Below are 27,192 nucleotides of genomic sequence, written 5' to 3'. Positions count from 1 at the left end.
GATCGTCAGGAAAGATAGCATGTAAAATAAGTTTGCAGTCAAGTGAGAAGAAGAAAGTGAGTCACAGACAAATAACTTTTTTGTGACAGCTTAAAAGTTGCAGTTCCAATATCTGAGACTGCCTTATCAGATTTCAGACTTTCCCCCATAGCAGGACTTACATATTGCTCTACAAAGCCTTGGGGAGCTCATCCAATTTCTTTAAGCCATTCTCCACAGAACCTATAAGGATGTTATGTTGAAGGTTAGACATCCAGGTAATAAGATACACAATACAAAAGCTACTCCACCAACTGGATACATTGTGTAAATGCCTACGTGCTCAGGCCAGAAACTGGCCCCTTGCTTTCCAGGAGGATCAAATGTAGGTAGCATCCACTATCTTTCGGTCACTGCCTCCTTGCTCTTCCCTATTACTCAACTTTGACATGTCTGCTGTTTCATAAACTTTATCAGAACTTAAAACCCTTGGGAAATTAGGTTTCACAGTGCGACTGTAAGGCATTCCGGTTGGTTTGATTTCTTGCATTCATTTCGTATCACCTTCACTGCATGCTCTCCGCTGTGATGTTGGAATCGGTGAGATTTAGTCATTACAGTGTTCAAAGTTTTCCAGGAGATTCAGAAGTACAGTGTGTAACTAGTTCTCTGTAGTCAAGGCCCTGTATTATAGCCTTATCCTAGGGAAATGCTCCTGAGTTTGAGAACTCAGTGAATACAGTCAAATCAAAGGGTCTTGAAATTGCAGTGGACCCTTAGAATTGGTCCAGTCCAATATTGAACTGACAACAACAATACACGAGCTCATACATCAGAGCTCAGAGCTTGTGCTTTAGCTCAGCGGGTTTCCTTTACAGCAGAAATTGGCTTGTCAAATTAAGTGCAGCACTCCTACTGCAAAGTGCGTTAGATTTCTGTACAGTCGTTTGTTCACTTGGGTGGTTTAGTTATATCTCGATACACCACACTTCTTTCTATCAAACAGCTCATTTATTTCATGTCATTCCTTTGGGTTCTGCCCTGTTCCCATTTTGTTCACACAAGGGCTGTCTCCAGTTGTAGATCCCACCCATCTGTCAGCGTATGAAACTACATTTTCATCAATTTCATGTGATAAAGTTGAGATTTTTTGGACGGATGGGGTGAAATATTTTTCAGTCCCAATAAGCAAATTTCCTTCCCGGGACAGAGGGACGAGTCCTGGAGACATCACTGGTTCACACTTTCTAACTTTCTATTAGCTTGTGATCAAACTTGTACTGTACCTCTGCCGCCACCCCCCCTTGCCAACACCTCACAGGCGTTTAACTCCTTGTTCTGTTTATTAACTGACAAAAGATTCCTTCTATAAGAAAGAAAATAAGCCAGGAAGAGAGTTTCTTTTCTTCAGAGGAAGACAGCACTTCTCTGTTATTCTTTAATTCTCAGACATGTAATATACATTGTGTAATAACTCTGTACAAAGGTCATATACAAAGTTCTAGTATCTCATCCCAGGAGATATTTGCACCTACATGTATATCACATCCAGTGGGTGACTTCGAAAAACGATACTTGTAAGATGTTTGATATAAGAATATACATTTAAGTGGAAACTAAGTACAAAAGTGGCAAGGTAAATGAATATAGATAGACATTATACACATCTCAAGAAAGGTTATAAACTGCTATTGATTGGAGTAGACTTTATAGCTTTACCCGGATATACTGCAAATCAATGAAGTCTTTGGGATAAAAGCCTCTTGAAATAGGCTAGGTCCCGTAAACTAGCCAATATGAGTACATAGTGCAATATTTGTAACAACTGCATGCTACCATGAAATGGTTCTCCAATGATATTAACAATGGCTCAGTTCAATGTACTATGAATTAATTTTCAACCAGATATGTACTGTGATAAATGGAAAATGGTTGACAGAGACATGCATTTTTAACAATCACTGGTCACCATACAGTTTTGAAATTTTTTTTTTACTTTTAAAATTTCCATTTTCCAGCAGACACCAGTGCATCATTTTGCTTACGTTATTTCAGTAGAAAAACGCTCTTTTGCATCATATACATTACACTTAAAGCTTCAACAGACTGCTGACAAGGGTGTAACAACATTTGGACAAGAACCTCTCTTGCAACTTTACATGAACTTTTTTTCTTCTCATTTTTGTGAGTTCCACACTTTTAAAGAGCCTCGTCTACTAGATTTAAGAGTTTTTTTTTACAAGAACACCGGATTTAGTTCTGCCGTTGAGGTTCTATGTTTCACACTCCAAGAATAAACTCTATACATGAAAAATACACATGCATTGTAACGCACATGTTGCTTGACCAACTTGCGGGCTAGTCACTTCGGTTAAGACAGTGTAGAGACTTGTTTACACATGGTGGACAGGAAAACACGCAAACTGCCGTCACCACAAGCAGGCTCACTGACACAAGAAATGGATCGTTACGGTGCGGTTTTTCATTGGTTTGCATTGTCTTTGTTATAACTACGTCGAACACCACTTTACATTCTTTGATAACTGCCGTATATATATACTGTACTGCCGATGAGTTCGACATACATACCAAACAACATAGTGCAAAGTTACAACTTTCTAACACATTGCACAGTAGCCTGACAAAATCGGGGTGGGGGTCATTAACCTCCGGCCGAGAGCTTGTGTAAACACAGGCTAATTTCATAGAGCATCGATTTTTAAACTGTTCTTCTACTGAATCCAAATGACCGATCAACTTATCACGTGACCTTACCGACTCGTGGCGTTAGCGACTGGTCAGAAGTGCCAGGAAGATTGTATCGCCCGCCGTCTCTGTTGTGTTATGGCTGACGGTCTCCTGAGGATTGGTCATTTGAAGAAGATTGTAGCAGGACAGTTGGAAATTCGATATACGCACCTATTGTGCTGTGACAAAGTCTTAGCTATGTGCTATATTCACTACCAACACAGATTGACTTCAAGTCTAACAAACAACAGCACTGCTTTTCTGACAAACTGTTGCCCTCTTCCTTTATCTTGACCAGCCCACGGCTCGATAGTCCTATTGTTAGGGCCGTATTTGACCTACAGTAAGGTCGTATAAACTTGCTGACCTACATGAGAGTTATGTCATGAGATGTGGTCATACGGCTACATGGACAGGGATGCTGGACTATTAGCAACCCGAACGGGGACTTCAGCGTTGTATGGCCTCAAACTTGCGTCCCCTCCATTTCTTTTATCACCACTCGTGACTTCACAAACCCCGGGTCTTCTGAATCATCCGTCGTGCACGTGCCATTTACGATGATGGTAGCGTCGGCGTCGGTCCCTTCCACGCCATCCAAATCTATTGTTCCTGTGAAAATATTACAAAAAAGTGTCCATGAAGATCAGTTTTCGTTACCAGGTACGAATCGAGCTTTGGATGCGATGTAAAATGCAAAGAACCATTAACAGTGCCATAGGGCATAACATAAGAACTTCTGATCGTTTGGGGCATACTCAGTTGCCCTAGAAAGAATCGAATGAATAGCTCGACTAGGCTGAATCTATCTAGATTGCTACCAGCTGTCATATACATATACTGGACACGAGAGCAACCCACTGAAATGTTCCCTGAAGCAACCCCCGTCTCCATAAAGCGTTACCAGACATTGTCCACAACTTTTTCTGCCATGTAAAGCAACTAGTCACGGTACCCTAACTACCCACAAAGAGGTCAAGGGATAGGTGAGGTGAGAGACTAGGTATTGTTGCGTACCATTGACAACTTTTTTGATGTCGTTCTCCGTGTCCTTGACGTCGCTCTTTGGGACTTGGCCGTCTTGTGTGTGCTCCAGCGTCGCAGAGACGTTCGGACCCTGCGGCCCGGCAACTGCAGACGGTGATCGTGAGAAGTTGCCGGCTGCCGTGATGGAACCAGGACTCTTTGCAGCCGTGGTGGCGTCTGGCGTTGTCACGGTGGGATTTCTCAGGGACGTGCCCTGGACGTTCATGTCGCTTTGGTTGACGAAGTACACCCCGTAGAGCTTTGGCGAGAAGTAGCAGATGAGGGTAGTGAAGGCGTTCAGGATCATGGCCATGCAGGAGTAGACTGTTCGGTAGCGGGCGGACTTGGCAGTGAAGAACGTCGCGACGAACGCCAGCCAGATCACCAGGGTTGTGTAGACCTGGGAGTGAGGGAACCGATACATGTATGGTAAGCACAGGAGTCATGATCATAGGAGTATTGAAAGTCTAGAATCGATTTTTTAAGTTATCAATAAGAGTCTTCCATCAACATAAGCCGTGTGAGTGCCATATTCGTGCAGTGATGACTAATGTAAAACTATATAATAGACCTGTCATATGATGGCATGGCTCTTTAGGAGGACGTCAAAGGCGTTGAAATGTGACTCTGGGCCGCAAACCAGCCAATTAGCGCTATAGCCCCGAACGAAGAAGATAAGATCTGTAAAGTAATGGGATCTAATAATCCTCAAGTATGAAACCGCTCCCATTTCAGCTCTTCCGTAAAGAAAACAGTGAAAGAAAGTTGTTCGACTTGCTGGCCGTTTCTGTAGCCATAAGGGAGGTTGGAAGGTTTTGACTCATACAGAACAGAACAGAACGCACCTGGAAGCTGATGAAGCGAGACTCGTTGTAGTTATCCGGCAGGTTTCTGGTGATGATGGCGTAGTAGGTACATACCAGCACCAGCAGTACGTTGTAGACCAGGGTGGCCACCAGTTCGTACACGTGCTGTCCACACTGCAGCTCCACCAGCTTCTCTGTAAGTACCGGCATGTCCCTTGTCACTTCCGTCGGCGACACCAGGATGAACCCCATGCATGTTAGTATAACCTGTGTTAATAGAGTAGAGTTAGTTCTGGAATATCTATTGTAACTCGTAGAATTAGTATAGGTGATTTCAGGTTAGTGTTCATAAGAATATTGACTAGTAGTTTGTAGAGTATTGTATATGTAGCTTCATTATAGTCAGACTCTGTCTTATACTAAACAATCTCTGCTCTTCTGAATGACGTTGTACGCTTCTTCATCTGATTAAACCTTGGAGCCAGATTGCTGTAGCCAGGGCATACATGGACCAGCCCTTCGGCTTCAGAGCCAACTTGCCCCGTGAGGGAACTTTACCCGCAGCCCCATGAGGAACTAACTAACGCTATCCTCGGGATGGCTCAGAGAGAGTTTCCTCGGGAGCATACTGGCCTAGTGCCGAATAGCTTTTTTTGTAGGCCCTGGCAACAGGCTGACTTGAAGTTTACATCCGTTGAAGCACATTAAGGTCATCTGACTGGCTCAATCATGGCACGTGTACACACCACACGACGGAGCATTGGGATTAGCACTATGATTACGATGTACTAACCTGCATGAACTTTAATACACAGACTACGTCCACCCAAGCCAAGAATCTAGTATATTTTGACTCGTTATGAGTTTACGGTACGGTATGTACGTGTACTGACCTGAACGACCATGAGAATACAGGCGATGACGACCTGTGCCTGGCTGTTGATGAATTTCGGTCTCTTGACGGATCTTCTACCGCTTCGGAAAATACGGTAAACCTGCAAAATGTAAATTGTTATGATTTTGAGATGTAATAATGACGTGAGTTGTGTGTTGCTCTGTGCAATCCAAATTTTTACCCTGATATCTAACACCTGATTCTGGCTCCTGGCGACGTCATCCCCAAAACAGCTTTCAGCCAATCAGAGGATTGGCACAAGCTCTTCTTGTGGAAAACAGCAAAGGTCACTGGGAAGCTATCAGCCAATCAGGTTGCGTCTTACATCGCTGGTTCAGAACAAAATAACGGCTGTTTGTGCCAAATAAGGCTAGCTCATAATCATTCATGAGCAACTGTCAGTTACGTCGCCAGGAGCCAGAATCAGGGGGCAGAATAGCAGGGCTGATGCCGGGAGGGTTTGCCGAGCGCATTCAGCCGTGCCAGAGGAGGGTGAACCTGAGTAACGAACGTCAATCTGTAACTTTTGACATTTTAACTTTTGACATTTTAACTTTTGACATTTCACCTTAAGATCAGTGTCTTTGAACCAAAACAAGATCCGGCCACACTCATCACATCTGTGTCCTTTTAAACGTACTGAGTGTTTGAAAGCTGGCGGTGTTTTGAATGCGTGACAGCAATTTAGACCTATTGTATGTCTAATTATAGGCTTCACTCGTGTACGATTAGCGTTGAAAGAACGTTCAACTTAAGCACCCGTCTCATAATAATGATCGTATTCTGAAGCGACAGGGTGCCTTGTGAACTTATGGGATTGTGAAGATAGCGCAGTTTAACATTTAAACAGCACTTACAACACGTTATCGCCTCCGTTCGATGATGCGGTACGCTTTTGCTGGCGTCATATGCATCATTTCGGTGTACAGAAAATGAAGAAACCTATTATTTTCTGTCCTCTGTGGCCTTTTGCTTTGAGCTACGCATGTAATGTGGTGATGTGTTTAATCTTACCGCACAATTTTAATGAGTTATACAAGTCATACCCATATTTTCCAACTTTAGAAGAATATTATGTGATTCTTATCCGAACTTCGAAGTCTTATTGTGTGCCATTAACGTGATTTTTGCTTGTGTGCCGTTTGAAAGAGCGTCTGGGAATATATGCGCACCCAGAGCAATTTTGTCAGCAATACACTTCACTTCGCTCTTCCGGGCATAAAGCTTTTACATGGTAGATACTCGTGTTGTTACTTCAGAAGGCAATCAGTGATCTTTAGCCTTCGGTGTAGGGATGAGAAAATGGATACAACTCTAGATGGGAAAGATTGGTGGTAAAACGAAGCCAAGTACCTCATTGACATCGTTATGAACGGCACGAGGCAACCACTGATGATGGACACATTGTCAATGGGCCATTTTGAGTTGTTGGTAAAAGAGGTCGAGTTGGTGCGCAAAGGCTGGAGAAAAGTCGAATGCTTGATATGTAATGTACTCGTAGATACACCGCCGTGGTTGGGGCCATCAACTAGACATATTAACTTCCACAGCGCAAATATGTGTGATCAGTAGAATACAGATCTTGACAGAGCCTTTGGAAAAAATTAACACCGATCATCGATCCCGCTTTGGGGAATATATATATATCTGTGAAGATCTGTATTCTACTACGGTATATGTATTCTCTATGTATGTATGTATGTATATTTTCCCAAAGGGGGATGATTGGTCAAAAATAGCTTCATATTATCTTACCCCGATCTCGGGGGTGTCCCTGTGGTGTAGTGGTCTGCGCTTCTCTTACTAGCCACATCTGGTTCAAATTACTTGAACCAGAAGGCCCAGGTTCAAGCCCCGGGTTGGACACCTCTGGACAAGAGGCGTAGTGTAACGACTTTATAAAAATGGTACGTACTTATGAAACACCACAGTGTGGCGCAGGGCCATGAAACGGAGATGGGCACCGCCCTATACACCTTATGGTGAGGGAGGATTCTAATTTTAACTAAACCCCGATCTCAGGAGACATCTAAGAATGTATGTTAAAGTACTTCCTCTCAAACGATATGTTTTGACGCAAGCACATTATAACTTACATGTTGCCAAAGTGAGGATTACTGTTTATGTAATAATTGGTACTATCCTGAGCGAATGAAAGGTCAGAGTAGGAGTAGGGTCCTTGCTTTATATCTTGCCTGACTCTTCCCTCATGGCCTCAATGAAAAGCGGCCTGCAGGCCGATTTGAGCTTCGCATGATGAATAGACAAAGGTTCAAACAAAATGCAGAGGCACAGCCTTACAACGTTTTCAGAGTACGTCTTCAGTGTTCTGACATCAGGGAGTACTCAAACATTTGTCGGCAAGAACCTTCAATCAACTGAGAATAAAAAGAGACATATATACGATATTTGACACCGAGGTGTCCATAATGAGCTGCCAACGTAAGGTAAAATGAAAGCTTCACCATCAAGCCTCTAACGTCGCGATGGGTATATAGAGGGTCAGGCAGCTGGGGCTCTCCCATCCTAACGAGATCTCTCGTTTGGACTAATGGCTTGTTTGAGGTCGCCGCAGTTGTTGAGTTGGTTGAATGGTCTGCTAATGGTGTTAACTTAGCAGATACATGAATCGTGACTTTTTCATGACAGTCAATACCATTCGTTATCTACGTGGGAGTTAACCGCTCTGACTAGCTATCGTAAGTTAGTAAGTAGTTCCGTAAGTTCAGTTGAAAATGTTAACATTTAGGCAGCAGAAATGCCTACCAGAACGTCGTACAGAACCCTTGACAAGGGATGTTGATATCAGAAGTGTTCCTCGGCTTAGTGATTCCTAGCATTTGTCCAACCACTGGCACGTGCTGTTAAAGCTATTAGACGCACGGAAAGTGTGTCAATGAGACGCTAATGCTTTCACAATCCCCATCAGTAGATCCTTGAAAGCTCGCTGTAAATCCTTTTAGTGGACTTCTATCAAAGAGTCAAGAAGAGTGATGGGGTTAGGGAAACAGGTATTAAGGGATTTCTGTGTACATTTGCTGCTGGTGGCTAGGGACTTTATTTTTTTCTAGATTCCAAATGTATGTCCACTTTGGTATTAGAGGAAATCCCTAAACAGAAGATCATGAATGGTAGAACAAGCAGGGTGAATAGAACCTCCATGGGTACACACAGAGTTATTCTCAACTTTCGCCATGTGTAGCATTTCAGTCGTTGGCTTTGTAACATTTGTAATCACGGCTTTACGGCGTTTACACATTTCTGTACACAACCTTACATTTGCATTCTTTTACAATGTAGAATCCGAATGGGTAAAGTAGTCTGATTGGCGTGTATTGTAAACTAAGGGCCAAAAAAGTTCGCCAACAAAAGGACCGACTGCACTAGTAGACTCGCCATACTCCGTGGAGTGGCTGTCAAAAGACATCGTAAACTTATCAGTATGTACACCAAGTCTTTGCGTAAGGGTTTTGTCATGTATCAGACTAGTACTAGTGTTTGTTTCGTACACAACCGACCACTGACAAACTGACATAGCTCTCTGTCTTTTCGAACTTTCTCGAACGAAGTTTTAGCATAGGTGACCGCAGATAACCGGCGGCAAATATCCTGCAAACAGATATCCTCCTTTAACCACGAAGGCCTTACGAGCATCTATCCGTGCTTTAACTGGAGAAAAGGCCCATTTTGTGAGCCGGCTGAGGTTAAGAGGTGGGTAAAGGTATAATAGAGCAGGGCCGGGGGTATTTTTGCGGACATCGTAAACCAAGCAAATGACCTCTAGGGGCTTGGTAGGCAGCCGTGCAGACTCCCCAGTGAACATTTTAGCCATTTTGATGGACGTACTGCACACAGAGCGGAAAAAAAGTAAAATCACCATCCGTATATTACGGCCACTCACGTCAGTACATGGCGTTTTATACATTTTTACGTGAGCAATCAAATCAGCTTTCAAATATTTTAGATTTTGGTCCATTGACAGTAGCAAACGCATTAGTAGTTTCTGACGTATCACGTACATACCCAAACACACAACCTCAAACACAAATGTACACACACACACGCAAATACACAAACACAAATATACAAACACAAACACGCGTGTACATACAAGACGATACGCGGTTTTTGGCTAGTTAAGGCTGACCATCTAGGATGGGAAAGCAATATATATTCAAATGTATTATTTCAAATATTGGTTCTGAAATATCACCAATCTTAAAGCTTAAGATATAGCGTAGCTCCAAACTTAAAGCTTAAGAAGTAATATATGTGAAATGTAACGGTGGTGATTTGGCTTCATACAGATTTCCCGCGTACTTGAACACATAGCCTGACCTGATATTCGCCCTCTCCTATAAGCAATTTCAGGCAAAGCTTCAAGGTCGACTGACTGATTTGATTGCCACGCACTTATAGTTTCATCTATTGCATCAACAGGGTTTTCATGTTACATCTATTTGTAGGATATTTCGTATGAGTATTGTGTACTTCAATTACCCTTGGGGCTCATGTAATAACTTCCAAATAAGCCTGTCATAACGTTGCCTTCAATAACGGCCGTTTTGAATCACTGAGGTTCCACATGGTTAAGTACTCTGACCAGAACGACTGTGCCTTGAAAGGGGGCATGTTATCAGACAGCCTTCAGGTATTAAACCCACTGAAGCCTAGCAAATTGACTTCCTGGTGTCGTTGTTGGAGGCTTGATAGCTCTGCAGATGGATTTCGTGACCTTTGTGAGATGGAGGATGGCTGTGTCCGTGAATATGACCTTGGGAAAGTACTCGTAGAACTCAGAACTGTCTCAACTCAGTTAGGGTAGTTGGCAGGTTCTCTTTTTCGTTTAACTTCCAGGACATAGACTATGTGAGAAACGGTTATCATTTGTATTATGTTAGTATCATAGAGACGTGCATATCATCAAGGTAGTTAACAATTAGTTATATATATATTGTTAATATGATTAATAAATCAATTGTTCTGATTAACAGCAATTAATATTTCCTAGCCTATATGTTCTGTGCAAATTTCTTAAACTTGTATGGAATTGTTGTTTCTGGTTGTTATATTTCTGTTTTGCAGTTTTGACATGTTTTTGTTTTTTTGCTATTAGTTTTTGTATTATATATCTATTTTGATTGATCTGCCTGTACCATGTGTGTCTGTATATTTCTATGCAGAAGTTAAAAAATAATGATGAAAAAACAATCAGTTTTATTGTGTAACGACGTTGTATACCATGATTACAATTAGACCTCGGGCATGAATTCACAATTAAGTTTATACCATTATTGAAGTTATTAATATCGAAATGTTGTCTCAAGCTCATGCTCACAGCGACACATGGATAGTATACATGTAAAGGCAGAAAAAGAACAAAATAGTTTATATTCTACGTCTGATTTGAAAGAAGTAGAATAAGTAACGCTTTATATTTTGTATAACGTGATCTTTGTAGCAATAAACAATTGCGATTCGGAAATTGTGCATTAAGAGTCTAATAGTAGATGCGAAATTTGATAGACCCTGCTGTTGAGCGTGCTTGGTGTTACCGTGTTTGGTGTTGCCGTGTTCCATGATAACACTGACTTTTGTGTTTTGAAGCGTAAACGTTACACGGTCAGCCTCTTGTAATCATGAAACTGCATGCATCGCCAGCCACTTGGCAGTTTGACACATCCAGGCTTAAGGCTTAATGATCCACGATTACAATTCCGATTACAAGCTGAAATTAGAGACGCATATTACATACCATGTTTTTTTTAAGCCGTAATGACCAAAATTCATTCTGCACGTTATGTCTTTCAAAGTCAAACGTTGGGATGGCTGACAGGCAAACTACTGCAAGGTCATGACTAACGATACTTACGTTTACTACATGAAAGTCGAAAGGTAACGTATAGCAATAATCCATGTAAGTAACTGTAGCTTCAATGGTAATTCTATATAACCTGCACAGGTCAAGGTCATTGAATAATCTGTATAAGCAATGTTCATTTTCATATCCTGAAAGTTCAGACGTCAATGAGCAAATAATGAAATCATGTGGTTCATTGATTTTTAGCATAGAAAGGTAATTTCCCAGCAGAACTGACATAAAAGAGATTTGGAAGGTTACAGGAGGTTGTGAACTTGAGGGAGGGGTCGGATAGAATCGATCGATGCAGTAATTCTACCTCCGGAGGTAATGAACTTAGGATTGGAGCTATATCCCCATTCTTCCAACTACGGGTCTACGGCCATACAAGTTCAACCCAGATAGAAGACATAATGGACATTTTCTCATAAACAGCAACTTTTGAGCAGTGTCTGTAAAAAGTTCAATTTATGCTCATCCTCTATTAACTATAGTGGACAATGCCTGTATTTTTTTAATTGACATTCTATTGGGTCATACCCTTGAGCTAATTGCCTTTGACTCAATGGGAGATGTTGAGGGTGGTTAGTTTGGGGCATACATGAAATATAGGGAACAAGGTATTGCAAGGTGTAATGATCAGTCGTGGAAAATACATGGAAGGCTGGAACTTCTACAGACACGAAAGTCAGATTTACGGTTGTGACAGTAACTTTATAAAGAGCGTCAGCCTGAAGTTGAAATAATTACATTCTCTAGATACGATGTTGATGAGCTGAGTGCGTGTGCCCTGTGGTCAAGTTGATTAACCGCAAGGCTTTCCACTTGTCCGATGATGATACCAATCTTTGTTAATTAGATTGAGTCTATTCGGTTAATTGAATTCAGTGGCATCTTTCAAACATCTCGACAGAACTGGGGCGATATGGTCCAGGAAAATAGCCATGTCCTATATAATGGTTGAAGGGTTTCTAGATAGATTGAATCACTTTAAGTTTCAGAACAACGGTTGAACCGATGATGGATTTCGTATAGTCCATAATAATTCATCTTTAAAGATCAAAAGGGCATAATTTCTCATTCATTTCTGATGTCACATATAACGTTTTGGCTTAGCAAAATTCAAATATTAAACGTAATTTTGATTACTCAAAAGCGCGACTTGGTACAACTTAGCTTCTGAAATTAGTTGACGAAGTGACTTGAATGCCAATACACCTGTATATATTGTTAAAAGATTTATGTTGACTCACTTTCAGGCTTTTTCGGTCTTAAAAATGCGAAGCTAAACATTGATAAGATCTGACATAGATCCTAAAACTACGAATCTGAACTAGATATAGCTAAAGTGGCTGTAATTTTGCATCATGAAGATTTTAGAGGCATTTGATCCGACAAGTGCCTAAAACGTAGAGATGCTGCGTAGGCAACCTTACCAGAAGCAACGTCAGCGAGAAATCGCTGTCTAATGATAAATCTTCCGTATATAATGAATGCCCCGCTGAAGGGTGTCGATAAATACAAAATGAAGCTTATCGAATTTGCCATAACCGAATCCCGTGTCAAAGCCATTTGCTCATAACATGTGGATATGCCTCGTTTTATGTAAAGTACAGCTTCAACTCCGCACCAGTTCTTCTTCGATTTTCGGAAATTCGTTCCGCGGTGCATATCTGAAGGATCCCGTAACGTAACGCTGACGAGAAATACCCTTTGGTAAGACAAATAGACAAGTTGTGATCGCTAACAGTTCGCTTCCGCATCGCCAACTTGATGTATAGCTCCTGTCAAGGATGGAATCGATAAATGCCGCGCACGTTTTTCCATTACAGGGGAACACAGCATTGATTGAAAACAAAACGACCTACTGAAAAAACGGCTGACTTTGCCTCTGAGTCTGAACGTTTCGTATTGAGTCAGCGTTCGATTTTGTGTTGTAACGTTATAGTTGTCAAATGACTTTGTAAAAGTACATGGTAAGATTGGGGACATAGACACGCATGTTAACATGTACTCCGGACTTCGAGCCCTCTCTGACAAGTGCTGTGAATGGTTGACTACGGGAGCACTCACCCGTCAGATTATGTGACAAACGGAATATAGATGAGGAATTTGGGTTAATTGGAAGGGACTCCGGGCAATCGAATTCCCGAACAGATTGTCGCTTGCTGTCTACAGATCACTCTGCCCCGAGTCTGCACACCTGACAGCCGGGGGGCAAAGTTTAAGAATTGATCTTAAAACAGATGAAGTTTTCATCACGTAACGGTGCCATTTAACTTAGTTTGAAAGACAGCAGAAGTGCCATGAGAGATGAGCTAGTTAATTGCAATGGACTTGTCCAAAACGAAATGGATGGCATTGTTGAATATTGTCTGCAAGCTCCGGAATAACAGCTTGTCTCGCCCTCTGAATCAATGTTGTGCGACGCGACATGACTTGCATTATTTTTTGTCATGCGACACATTGATCTTCATCGCAAGGCTGCTCAGGGTGTAGCACATGTACAGTTGGTACAAGTTGTACAAGAGCTGGTATAACTTATGTAACTCTGACCACAACAACACAGGAATGCCCCCATCGGGTAATATAGGTCAAAGGTGTGAATGTCTCAGAAAATGTAAATAACAAAATACTTTTGTAACCCAAACCAAGCTTTTCATGAGGTAAAAGAGTCCTTAGTTGCTCGTCGTATCTCAGAATGACAACACGATGGGGCTGTATCTATAGACTTTATGGTACAGTATCGCTTGTCAATCAGCACAAACAAACTTGTCACCATGGTCACTCTATCATTCCTTGGATATAAGTACCTTTGTAAATATGCTACGTTCTTTAGCATTTTAAAGATAGTTGTGCTTCTAGCAACTGATCAGTTTTCTCACGTTTATCAGCGATGTACATTAGCAATGTGAAACAAAGTTCGCTTTTCACATTCATTTGCATTTAGAAGTGACTTAAGCGTAACCCTCTGTTGGCGGTTGATCCTTTTTTTTTCAAAGATTCTGCCAAAATTGTATCTAGATCCTCCTGAATTTAACTACCATGTTACTCCAATAAACGTAGATTGTCGTAGCTGTTACAAGGTTACGACTTGGTAGTGCTTTCTGAGCAACCATATGGTTCTATCGCATAAAATAAGTCAGGAATAACAAAAAACTTCTTACCTGGTTAGTTTTGGTGACCAGCGGTGCGTAGATGAGAGTGAAGTTGAGACCGAAGAGCAGTCTGGTGGAGGTACAGGTCCCGGGGGTCGGTTCAGCCACGAAACAGAACACCACCACGAACTCAAGCATTACGCCCAGGATGATGATGTAGGAAAGCTCTCTGTTGCAAGCCTGAGTAAACATGTAGGTCTTTAGCATAGACTTTTTGGTGGGCAAATTATCAAGGTAAGCAACATCAATGTATAGACAGTTAGGTGGCACCATTAAATTCTTACGAATTGTTTGTCAAGAGGACCCAGTATACACAAACAATGAATTATATCAGTGTGCACAAAAAGAATGAATAAAACTTGGGAGGTCAGAGGTTTAGAAAGACACATGCAGTTGGCATGTTTTTCAAGGTAGATTTAAAACTTTTAGTCCACGTGTTTGACTTTAACATTTTGATTTTTGTGTTGTTACATTAGTGTTTACATGCTGCCCGTATCTAGAAAATGGTGTCACAGAAATATGGGGATATGTTTGCTTTTTGATCCTGAAATTGACCTCTGACCCATCGATGATTAATGCATTCACGTTCTGCTGATCGAACATAAACCCTTGACCTCACGTCAGTCTGATTGCGCCTGGGAATAAACATCAACGTGAACTCTGACCTTAGCCTTAGTCATACCAATCAGTCATCGCTAAAATACGGGTTGACCTACATAGAAATCTGCTTACTCAGTGGGCCAAAATCAGTGATTTGAATTTTAGGATATATGACAGTATGACAGTATATTTTCTTTTCTTTTTTTGTAGCATTTTGTGAGTTGCGTAACTTTTTAAAATTAGCTTTGTTGTAACTTTGAGTTGATTTAAAGCCCAAGTCACATTGAAAAGTGACTTTTAGGCCTGATAAAATAAATATAAAGCAAACAAACCTTGATGAGCTTGTGTTCGTTGTTGACGGTGAATGTGACCAGCGTTACCATGGTGAGGACCACGCCCAGGCAGGCCAGGACGACCAGCAGTATGGCGATGCCGTCGTGCCAGTTCAGGTGTGTGGCCGGGATAGGCAAGCATCGGGTCCGGTCTTCGGGGTCTGGCCACGTGAAGTTTTGGGTTTCAATAGACGACTGAAAAAAAAAAGTGGCACTTGATTTTTTATCTGCTTGCGAAAAAAAAGAAACGATATGTACTGTCATGTTGTTCTTGTGCATTGTTTCTTGACACGACTACCCATGTTGCGGAGGTTTAGACTTGGTTTCTTAAATTTGGACATTCTGTACATCCGCCCTGGCCGGGTATGGCAATAGCCATAAAACAATATATTTACTGTGATGATTTCTGACAGGACTTTTTAAGCTCCAATTGTCCCGTAAATGAGCTATGGATTGTTTTCAACTTCTCGTACAATGGTTAAATGTATAGTTAGATTAATGGTGGGTATATATAGCTATTGAATACATGCCAATGAACAAATGAGAAGGTTACTGAATGATGATGTTGAAATATACAGCCAATTTTAACGGCATGTATATCGTCGGATGTACAAGCTATATCAGTTATCTACCTATCTTGCACCAATCAAACAGTAAGTGAGATATATGTCTGTACCTCGTTAACTTTGTAAGTACTCGGAAATTCTCATATGTTAGATGTCTTATTTTGTAATACTACAACTTGTGTATAAGATGTATGACGTATGATTCAATGTAAATACGACGTAAATTTTTAATTGTGTATAACCTATTAATTGTATTTTCTCCCAGGGTTAGCCCTTAAGATAGCCATTCGCTTTTTTGGCAACCCTGGCTGTTCATGTAACTACGTGTTCATGCCGAACCTATAAATAAATTCTTTTTCTCCTCTCTGTGAGAGGAGTTTGGACTCACGTATAAACTAGGCATTTTTATGTATCTACATGTATTCAGTCACTCCTTTTCAATGAGGTACTTTGTGTTTGTCCATTTATTTGTAATATTTGATGTTTTCCTTGAATAGAAAGTAAATAGATACATGTATGTCTGTACCTCGTCATTACACGGCGTGCACGTCTCGGTGGGCATGTCGACGTTCGTGACGATCTCGTTACTGCGGCACGGCGCGCAGGTCCAGCAGCAGGCGCTGTCCTTACTCGGGACGGTGACGTTCCCGGCCACGTAATCACACGGGCGGCTACAGATGGACTCCGGCGTCTGCTCCAGCGCGCTCACGATGGTCCTGCTGCGGCTGACTGGGCCGAATCTACAACACATGGGCAGAGAATTCGTAGCCGCATATGGTTAGAATGCAATTCTTAGATAATGGTAGGGTTTATACACGCATCTTTAGTACACTTGGAGTGTGCGCCGAGTGTACATGTACTTGGAAATGCGTGTGTAAACCCGGCCAATATCAGTATCTTCGCAAGTGAAAATTTGCCAGTTGTATCCAGGCAGGAGTACGATATCCCAAGTAAATTCTGTAGATAGACGCATACAGTTTGGCAGCCTCACTGTATTCTTATTTTTACCATATTCCAGTGCATTCCATTGCCAGAGATCTAGAATTCGAAGCCGTATGGATATAGTGTAATTCGTGTAGATATGTGCTCGAACTTTGGCAGTATCCCGGTCAAACCTTTTACTGGACTGTTGCAAGATGTATCTGTTAGATGTACGACATCGAACTAAATTCAATCCATCTCAAATATGCGATTTGTAGATAAATGCTTGGGTTTTTGGCAGCCTTGCTGCACAAACCCCTATTATTGCTGGACGGTTGCCAGTCGTTTCTAAGTACCATCCTGAGATGGATGCGAATATTTCCTTCTGGCTACCATTATTCATAGACTCTTTACGTATCAAGCAAATATGCTTAGACTTCAGCCAAAACGAAGCAAACATGAGGGTTGAGCGTTGGCCATGACAATTACTTGAGTATAACCGAGGGTTGGCGCATTTTCAATCCTCATTTCTATTCATGTTAAATCTTATTTGACATTCGTCAGAACATTGTTCGTGTATCCACGTGTTCATGTCGAACCAATAAAAAATCAATAAATTACCTAGTAAATGTCTAGTCTTTGGTATTCTAATCTGCTATTTGAGTGGAGAAGATGATCGAATGATAATTTATGCAAATGATTAGATTATTTGCATGATTAATGAGAAACAGTCATAATACATCAGTCTGAAAGGTTAAAATCATTTGGCGAAGGTATGGGGTCGCGGAACTCTAGCTCTTCACTGATTTTATTGCTAAAAAGAGGATTGACTCAATATCATTAAGATCTGATTTTCCATTCAGCGAGTCTTGATCACCAGCTGCACTATCACTGAAATATGGGATTATCAAATTAGCTGAAATCAATACATCTCAACAAAGGATAATGGGGTCGATGATTAACATATGATATCCAGCAATACTGATGATGAGGCAAAATTAAGGAAAGCATTGATGGTGTATTACATCATTCAATCGTTCATCAAAAATGCGGAAGGCAACGACGATAGAATCATGTAGTATAGTTTTAAGAGAAGAAGTGAAATTATGAAATGATGGAAGGTAATAATAAGTACATTTCTGTGGTGTCTTCTTCACTGTACCCCGTCCAATTATACCTGTCAGGAGAGAAAAAAAGACGAAAACAAGCGACAGGTTTTGCGATGAAATGGATATAGGCATGAATGAATCTGCCAATGGATGAGGTTTACAAAAATATACAATGTATTAACATAAGATAGAACAAGGAGGCAAAGTTTATTCATGGCATGAAAAAAGTGCAGTGAGCGCATGCTACATGTGAGGTTTTTACACCGTCTTACAACAATCCTCAATTTGTATAGGTCCTGAATTCGAAGACACTAGTAATATACTAGCACTGTTTTTACCTTATGTGGAAATGACCAAATTGGAATATCCTCTAGTATACGGTCAAACCAATGGCCACCATCCTTCCGTCACCAAACCACCACCAGCTAGCAAATCATTTAGATAAGAAAAAAAAAACAAATATCCAATTTTTGGAAGAATGAATACCTTTCGTCCTTCAGATTCCAGTAGATCAAACTTCTGTTGACGGAGACATCGTCATTGTCCTTATCCCACATGCCGACGCGCACGTACTCGTAAGACCCGTCCGTTCTTCTCTGTAGGTTCTGTAACGCGTATCTTTCAACGACTTCCCCGTCGTGAAACTTCAGTTCGAATCCACACTCTCCCACAAAAGTAACGTTCCGGATATGTTCTGTTAGTGTCTTCAAAAAGTCGCAACTCACACCGTCTGTGACGTCGCATCCGGTCGGTACGCCTGGACATCCGGCGCGAAACATGTCGTCCAACGCATGCGCGAACATGTTGACAGCATTGAACACCGTTGAGACCACGTTGTCGTTGCGTACGACGCTGAATGACATGTTACTCAAGATCTCGTCAAGCCAAGGGTTGTTCGGTTCCGAGTCCACGGTGAGGGTCTTGAGATAGTTGGAGAATCGCTCGACTGGGCAGGAGTAGGGTACGACCGTGAGTGCGCCGAGGGCAGCGTCCTCCTGGCCCTTGATCTCCTCCACACTGACCCCCCAGCCGTCACTACCCACCCACACAAACTCCTCTGTAGCGTTGTTCCGCTTAGCCGCTGCAAACACCTGAGATAAACAAACGTTACATAAGAAACCGATATGAAATCATGGAAACACTGCCATGTCACACACACAAAGGAGTAAAGTTCATTGGAGCTTAAAACACAAATTTTATATTTCATAATTGTACATGTTTGACAACTGCTCTTAAGGACCAAATATGTGTATGTTGTTGCTTTCACCATACACTTTTGAGATAGATTCCACTCCTTGTTTACCTTCCGTTCTTATCATGCCTGTTTTGTTTGTTTGTTTGTTTGTTTGTTTTTGTTTTGAAATAAATGATTCCTCACCTGGTTTGCGTCAAAGAAGTTGCTAAACATGATGACGACTTTCACATTTCTGTCTCTCCGTAACTGCTGTATGACTTCATCGTAGTCCGTCCCAACCGCTGTCACACTGATGATCTCAGCAAAACAGATCTGCAGATCGGCGGCGTCTGCCTCCTTTTGTAACTTTCTCATTCCCTCTATTCCGTAGCTAGTGTCATCAGAGTAAATAAGAGAAACGTAGGTCCATTCAAAGTAAACCAGGATGTCTATAATGGCCTTTGCTTGTAACCTATCTGGAGGGACTGTTCTAAAGAATGTCGGGAACAAGGACATGTCATTTAAAACGTCACTGGTTGCAAAGTGACTGATGATTGGTATATGGAAAAGTCCGAGTAACTCAGCCGCCATCCTGGTAGAACCGCTGTTTTCGGCCCCGACAACTCCTATCAAATTAGGATACAACTGCCCCGTGCATCTGCTGTCGAGACCTTGGGTCGAAATAAAGTTTAGCGTTTCGACCAGCGCCATTGTTTCCGTCGAACAATCGTCGTATATGGCGAACCCCAAGGTGACATTGGGAAGGAGATCGTCTCTTCTGTTGACCTCGTTCACAGCGTACGCCATGCTGAGCATGCGCTGTACGGCGCCGGATTCCCTCAGTACGCTGCAGAACTCCCCGCCGACGGTCACGTGTACCGACAACAAACCGCCCAGCGTAACGTTCCCCGGCTGGGCATAGAACTCCCTCCCCCTCCTGACGTGAGAGCTGTGTACACACGCCATTAGCAAACAGCCCCACAAACTCAGCATCCACCACGATACAAAGTCCCTGTTGACCCTCCGCTTCGTGGAGACGCTGGTACGAGGAACCGCCATGTTGCCTCGGCTTAATAGGTCTTTATAGTGTTGTATAGAACTTAATGCCAGGGTTTATAGACTCTTTGCCCATGAATAGTAGTTCAGTAAACATCTACCACAGTGGTAAGAATTACCACATCATAAACCTGTCCCACAGAATATATGGTTGACTTCCAGTTCAAGACAAAAACGTCGTGCCGAACAACTCTTTGGAAGATGATGAGATAACGTCTCAAGTTGTCCTTGCTTTGCAGTCACACAGTCTTTAGAACAGATGGTCTTGCTCACCGTTAAGATCTGTCACAGAGTTCCGGTAGCTTCCACCAATAACAGTACAGTCATTGATTGCCACAAAGTTTCCGGCGTCGTACACACTCAGACATCGAGCACACACAGTTTACAACGTCTGGAGTTGTTTCTTTACAGAGACTGACAACTGTATTACCTTCATTCAACGCAATCTTGTAGTCCTTGTAGTTTTCAGGTGGTCTTCAGCTAAGTTGTTTCGGCGTCTACCTATCACGTACTAGTAGTACTCCCGTGCGAAGTGCCTTTATCTGACAGTTGACGTCAAAGTATGAGTCAGCTTTCCGGCATCCCTCTAATAAAAGCAGATAAATACACAACGGATGTCAACTCAACAGTCTAATGTTGCGTCTTCTGACCCGAGAAAGCAAAGCAAAACGTTCCATTTCAAGGTTGCAGAATCTTCAAGCCTTGGCCTTCGTTCTCTCCCAACCTTCGGCTAACAGTCGCGTTAAGAACAACACACCGTCAGGCTTAAATCTTGGGTCACAGTGACATGCGTTTTCCTTGGCAAGTTTCCACTTGCCTCGTTGCCCTGAACCACCTGTTGTGGCCGAAAAAAGTCGTTAGTTGGTGGGTGGGTGATTTCAGCGTGACCTATGCTCCCAACAGTTGGTTTTATAGTGTTGTGGTTACGTCAGGTAAGTTATACAATCCAACAACACTCAAAGACAGCACAGAATAAGTCCTCTAACCTTCTTTCTCAACCTTGCTACAGACCAGACAGTTTGTGATATCATTTACAGACGACTTGCTTCGTCGAAGGCAGCACAATTTGCGTAGTCTGCTCTAACTCTTTCTTGTCCTCAGCTTGTCGGCAGACCGTCCGCCCTGTGGTTAAAAATGGCCGCTGCGCAAAGCCCGGTGCTGAGTTGTTACGTAAGCCATCACACAGGTTTATTTGCTCCCCCAATCATAATATCTCCCTGGCATTCTGTCCGACACACGGGTTAGCCCGTGTAACTGCCACTGTTTGCTTAAGGAACCGTTCCTCTTCCGACAGTTATTTCAGTCCCTCTACATCTGCAAACACTTCCAGTTGCGGGCCGCTTGTGTCAATGGTCGCATCTGGGAAGGAGAAATACAGGATATGAGGTTTCGTGGATCAATACAAAACACAGAAGCTCTAGTGGGGTTAGTCACAACCGGCTTGATCTGTTTATCTTTGAAAAGGTCGTGATACCAGGCCGGTGGTGTTGTGTAAATCTCATTGAATTGACCGAAGTCCTATTTACACATCCGCTAGGGCAATGATATAAAAAGGACGACGATTAGATGCTTATGCAATGCACAACTCTAATAAGTCAGCTTTAGATTGTATAATCCCCTTAAAGCAATTTCTGTTCTTGTTGCATATAGATAGCTCTTATAGTACAATCAATGATAACTTTGAAGGATATATGCCATCTACATGTAGTTACATAATTCATATTTTCCTTTTTTTCTATCAAGCTTCACAGCTTTAAGATCTGCAAGGAGCCGGCAACAGGAAGTTCCTCATCATGGGCGGTCCCTAAAAAAATTATTTATCAACGAAATTTTGCAAAGCGAACATGAATTATGTAACTACATGTAGATGGCATATATGCTTCAAAGTTATCATCAATTGTACTAAAAGAGCTATCTATATGCAACAAGAACAGAAATTGCTGTAAGGGGATTATACAATCTAAAGCGTGATTGGGACCTAAGCATTAGGCGGGAGTTTCGCTGATCTGAGAGATCACGTACAAAATTTGACACTTTCTTCAAGAATAAACTTGGTTGTTTTGGTAACTAAAGATTAGAATGTATTGTCGATGGTGGTGCTGGATGATATGTGCAAGATTAAACGCTATCAGAGCGCGATCACCTAATCTTGATGGATGACAAGATCAGACCGGGAGCCTTCCTGATGAGATCTGTATCCTAACCAATTGGGCGGACGATTGCCCTCGGCTCTAGTCTTTGTTACAAGCAATCAACCGGAAGACTGCGCCGATGACAGGCTGAAACATGTTAACAGATTGCTTGAGGTCGAAAAAGCTATAAGATCAACGCCATAATCTGCGCTATAGGAACGCTTGTAGGGAACTTCGTATACGTATTCACGCCTAAACCTCTGAAAGATTACCAACGAAAGAGAACCTAAAAACTACTTTACACTTTTTTCAACAGCTTGCGAAAAGTACTAGGATGCAATGTATCATTATAAGCAAATTTGTTCTCACTTGACATTGGTTTAATCCATTGTACTTAAAGTTTATCGAGCTATAAACGCCCTGTAGCATTGCTACTGTGTGCGGACTCGACGTTAGATCGACGTAGCACAGCGAGGAACCATTGTATTACTGATCACACAAAGCTAAGTCAAAATCTAGTTGGGCTTTTATTACGTCCTTTAACCTTCAACGATTAAATGAAAGGCTTAACCCCACATGTCTGAATAAATCCTCTCCTAGACGCCTACTTTCGAAGCTGATAGGAAAACTTCAAGGTGAACCCCAAGAGCGCAATTCGGTCCAATCAGTGAGACGCATGCAGTGATGAAGAGGCCAAGAAAGCCTGGCATGATTACAAAGTATGGATCGTTAGTGGAAACTCGCCATGGCTGCCTATGAAGCATTGGACGAACCACAAGTAGAGTGAACAACACAGACTTTAGAGTTTTGACTCAAATGAAGTAGCAATATCTGTGGCCATAACGCTTATGTAATTTTAACGGTAATCGATCACCAATCGACGTGTGTGTGCTTTTGTAAAGTTACATGATGACTGTAATGGTTACTGACTTCTTAAAGCAACTTTTGTGAGTATGGTTGTAAGTGCTTCTTGATTCATTAGCTAATATGTCATGCTAGACCATTTTATCGTTTAGTATAGGTTACCTTTGTAGATCCTCAACCCAATACTGTTTGATTCATTAGCTAATATGTCATGCTAGACCATGATATCGTTTAGTATAGGTTACCTTTGTAGATACTCAACCCAATACTGTTTAAATTTGTGCACTTTTTCAGGCGTTTTACATTTTTTCTTCCTTAATTTGTGAGAATGCGGCTATATAATGCAAGTAGTGCATCAATGAAACTAATAATGATAATAAGTTTATTGCAAATTCATGCCCGAAGGCTAAATGCAAATAACATACATAAAAGAACAGTGTACAAAATAGGTATAAAAGCTGCTTATCTAAATTATACAAATGTAATTGTCTATAACTAGTGAAGGGTTTGACTTCTCTTTTGTAATCATAATGTTACATCATAATGTTACATCATCTTTAAAAGCCAATCTTCTTGGCAAAGAGAACTCCAGCGATCATCTGTCCTCATTAAGCTAATGCTCTAATCTCAAATGTCTAGCTCATGCCTCCAGATCCTTTAACAACTCTATATTAAGAAGATATTCATCACCTAAAGAGCTTTTCCCTGGAAGGCCACACCCACGGTTTCTAAGTATGTGTAAATGATCGGGTAGGTGCAAAGACGTCTGGGGGCCACTAAGAGATTACTTCCATCTTATCTTTCATGATCGAGCTATAAACGGCTCCCGGGTACAGTGGCCGGAAATCAAACAGGAATTTTGAGCGTACACCAATCGACTTTGTATGATCTTCAAAGCATATCGTGGTGTCGTTGTCCTTAAAAGCTAAAATCCATAAAACGTGTCCTGCATCCACCTATACTATTGCAATAGTTTTAACTATTGTAATAGTATAGGAGGTTTTAACTTCCTTGATATGACAAAGAAACCTCCTTGGTCATGTTGTATCTCCAGTCTGACTGCCTATATATTTATATATAACATTCTAGGATACACAGAGTGTAAAATACAGCTTACTTTGAAAGTCACCCTGGCAGTAAATGACATATGATGCTCTGTTGATATATACGCTGGTGAAATATTCATATCAATGACACCCCTATAACCCGGAAATTGCTGAAAACGCATCCGTCACGACATATGTCTCCGTCTGCATGTATTAGCCTGACGAAACCAAGTTCCGAGTGTCGCCAGATCGCTGACCCCGATAACCAAGACTGGAAAATGTAATCAGCAATATACCATTGGAAGCCATCCGTCTTCCTGAGATCAATTACTGCCAGTTGTGTGTCGCAAAGCTGGGCCATACTGTCAGCGACTCACGAATCGCGTTACACGTGATAAGATTATACTTTATAGTACAGACCTTAAATCTGTTCCTGCATAAGAAGTTAGCACGTCGAGTACTGTAAATGCATTTAAGTTCGCGTTGAGAAAATGGAGTGTTCGCGGTGCTTTTTTTGTTCGCGTTTGAGACAATAGTAGACAAGGGGTAGGAGGGCAAAAAATTTCCGGTGATCTAACTTCGAGGCGAAGAGCTTACCTCGAAAACAACGAACATAAAACCACCGCGAACATTTCTGCATTTACAGTATTCGACCGAACAAGGATACTTCGTGAGAGGAATGAATCAAGGAGCAATTTACATCCGGGCACAACGACCTTCACTCAACAGAGACGGCGGACGGTACAAACTTCCTGACACTTTCGACCAATTGCTGACGTCACATGTCCTTAGTATTTTTAATTATAGTGAGCTAACATGCTTATTCAGTCACACTTGAGGTCTTACAACAGGATAACATAGTGTTAGTTGTGCAAATTTACCCTGTGATCGTTGACAACGTGTTTCACACGCCCCCCTCCCCTAGGGAAAAGGTAAACAGTTGCTTGGTGCAAACAAGCAGAGGAGTGGATCCGGCCGGTCAGTTTTGACGTGTTTTAGGCATTTTTGTCGGGTTTTATTTGTCCCGTGTTTTTTTGTGTGTTCCCCAAACCCACACTGTGGGAAAGCCCGACAAAAACGCATAAAACACGCCAAAAACTAGCCGGACCCACTCCTCTGCTTGGAGAGTACAAACATCCCGCCATTGCTGTGTACAGAAGTTATGTACGACCTCGCCCTTCAGGAAACCATTAACCACCTTATCGCCAAAACACATCTGCTAACGGCGGATCTTTGCACGACTCGACCTGCTCCAGTAATCTGCCCTTTCAGGACTTTTCTTTACTCTCAGATGATTCAGATTAAACAGGTAACGTTAATGGCAATGGCTACTGCATGGTTCGCGTAACTTTGTTACAGAATGAGAATTGATCAGCTAATAAACGAAACACATAACGGTATTTCATTGTGTTCCTTTGTTGCGGAGATATGTAGAGAATGTATTTCCTTCTTTGTTAGCCCATTCCGTTCTGTTTCACACTGTTCCATGAAAGAGCATGGGTAAATGTGATCTACAGCTAGTTATGATAACATAAAATGTTTGCTGTGGTGATGAACTAACACAAAGAATGTACCTGGTGCTCACGTCCAGTTTTCATTTGTTGTCATGTTTCACACAAATCAAGTCAGAACATCGGTTTAGGATTTTGAAAGAATGCGTTTCTAACGTAATTGGTACCGCACTGTATTTCTGTTTGTATGTTCAAGCCCCTTACAACGCTTGAACTTTCGTTTTTATCTGTAAAACGAAGCATCACATGTCTCTTGTCAGAAATGTCCGTGCTTTTTTCTATCCCATGTTTCTGTAGAAACTAAGCTGTCATAACTTAGCTATTGCGCAAATCAGTAACCAAATCAAACCGTAGTACGGTTGTGTTTAGGGCCTAGCTTCTGAGCAACATTAATGATTTGAAAGCCAAGATAGAACAGCCCCTACCTGACGACTGGATTCCCCTTTCGACTTCTGTCTCAGTTCGGCTCTTTCGCTTATAGGTCTAACTCGAATCGAAAAGCGGCTATACATCGACTTTCCAGAACTCACAGTATTTCCTCCTGCGTGCGCACGTACACAATGGTCGATAATAAAATAGTTTGCCCCCTACGTTGTTTGCTATGTACTTTAGGGGCCGACCAGGAAGGACTGTGGCGGAGGGGCATTGAGGTGAAATAACCTTACGGTACAAATCCTTTCTTCTGGGCGACGATTCCTAGTTTCTACCAGACTAACTACGCCGGCTATAGGGAGAATATTTGCCAGGGTTTCACTTGCAGGCTCATGCATATTGGACCCTCTCTCTGTAGCCGACTCCCTTCATACAATTCACTCTATTTGGCCAATTTCTATTTTCCCAGCGATCCGTGGGGCCAGGTAGAGGCTAGACGATTCCTGCATGCATCTTCTATGTACGTTATAGATTGTGCAATTCTTATTTTTACCATCCTTTACTCATTGTGGTTTTTTTTTCATTCAAAGATTCTCTCTCTCTCTCCCTCCCCCGTTATCCTTTCTTTCTCGTCCCTCAACAGGAGGTATGTTTGCTCCAAAGTTCATTTACCGTTCTTGGCAGTTGGTACACACCATGGGGAGAGTTCGCTGACATGTTGGTCGGTTTGAATGTAGTTCAAGTCGTTTCAGGCGTGCAATGTGTTCCGACTCTTCAATCTAGGTGCATCGGGGGCAATCTGAACGTTAAGCTAAATTACACCATTTGTATACACAGCAATGAATCATGCGAAAGCGGTTTAGGAAACAACTGGTCATTAATCACTACATAAAGAACATGTAAATGGCAGAGGGTCATCGACATAGAAGGGGGCAATTTTGTTTCGTGCGTCACTTTCCACACATTTTACAGGAAAGCCAAAAATAATGTACTTAAGATTATAAGATTGCTAGGTCATATCATGGTCATATCATATC

General features: G+C 41.9%; 1 protein-coding gene across 3 annotated transcripts in view; it reads right to left on the bottom strand.

Moving 5' to 3' along the window:
- Positions 1–968: 968 nt before the first annotated feature.
- The window catches only part of LOC136431529 (metabotropic glutamate receptor 3-like), a 31,530-nt gene continuing 5,306 nt past the window's right edge, over positions 969–27,192 (bottom strand). Inside the window, exons 1-11 of one of the 3 annotated variants that reach the window (XM_066422936.1) lie at positions 26,209–26,353; positions 19,379–21,589; positions 18,487–19,091; positions 18,027–18,068; positions 16,497–16,710; positions 15,405–15,599; positions 14,482–14,652; positions 5,453–5,554; positions 4,599–4,826; positions 3,745–4,153; positions 969–3,339 (exon numbers count right to left, since the gene is read on the bottom strand). In XM_066422936.1, the coding sequence (XP_066279033.1) occupies positions 3,194–3,339; positions 3,745–4,153; positions 4,599–4,826; positions 5,453–5,554; positions 14,482–14,652; positions 15,405–15,599; positions 16,497–16,710; positions 18,027–18,068; positions 18,487–19,091; positions 19,379–20,233 (2,967 nt within the window). In that variant the 5' untranslated portion in view covers positions 20,234–21,589; positions 26,209–26,353 and the 3' untranslated portion in view covers positions 969–3,193. Of the gene's footprint in view, positions 3,340–3,744; positions 4,154–4,598; positions 4,827–5,452; positions 5,555–14,481; positions 14,653–15,404; positions 15,600–16,496; positions 16,711–18,026; positions 18,069–18,486; positions 19,092–19,378; positions 21,590–26,208; positions 26,354–27,192 lie in introns of those variants that run through there. The other 2 variants (XM_066422937.1, XM_066422938.1) reach the window with 2 other exon arrangements.

Source organism: Branchiostoma lanceolatum, chromosome 1 (assembly GCF_035083965.1).
Source record: "Branchiostoma lanceolatum isolate klBraLanc5 chromosome 1, klBraLanc5.hap2, whole genome shotgun sequence".
Classification (NCBI taxonomy): Eukaryota; Metazoa; Chordata; class Leptocardii; order Amphioxiformes; family Branchiostomatidae; genus Branchiostoma; species Branchiostoma lanceolatum.
The sequence above is the reverse complement of the archived record's forward strand: the minus strand, read 5'-3'. Positions and strand labels throughout refer to the sequence as shown.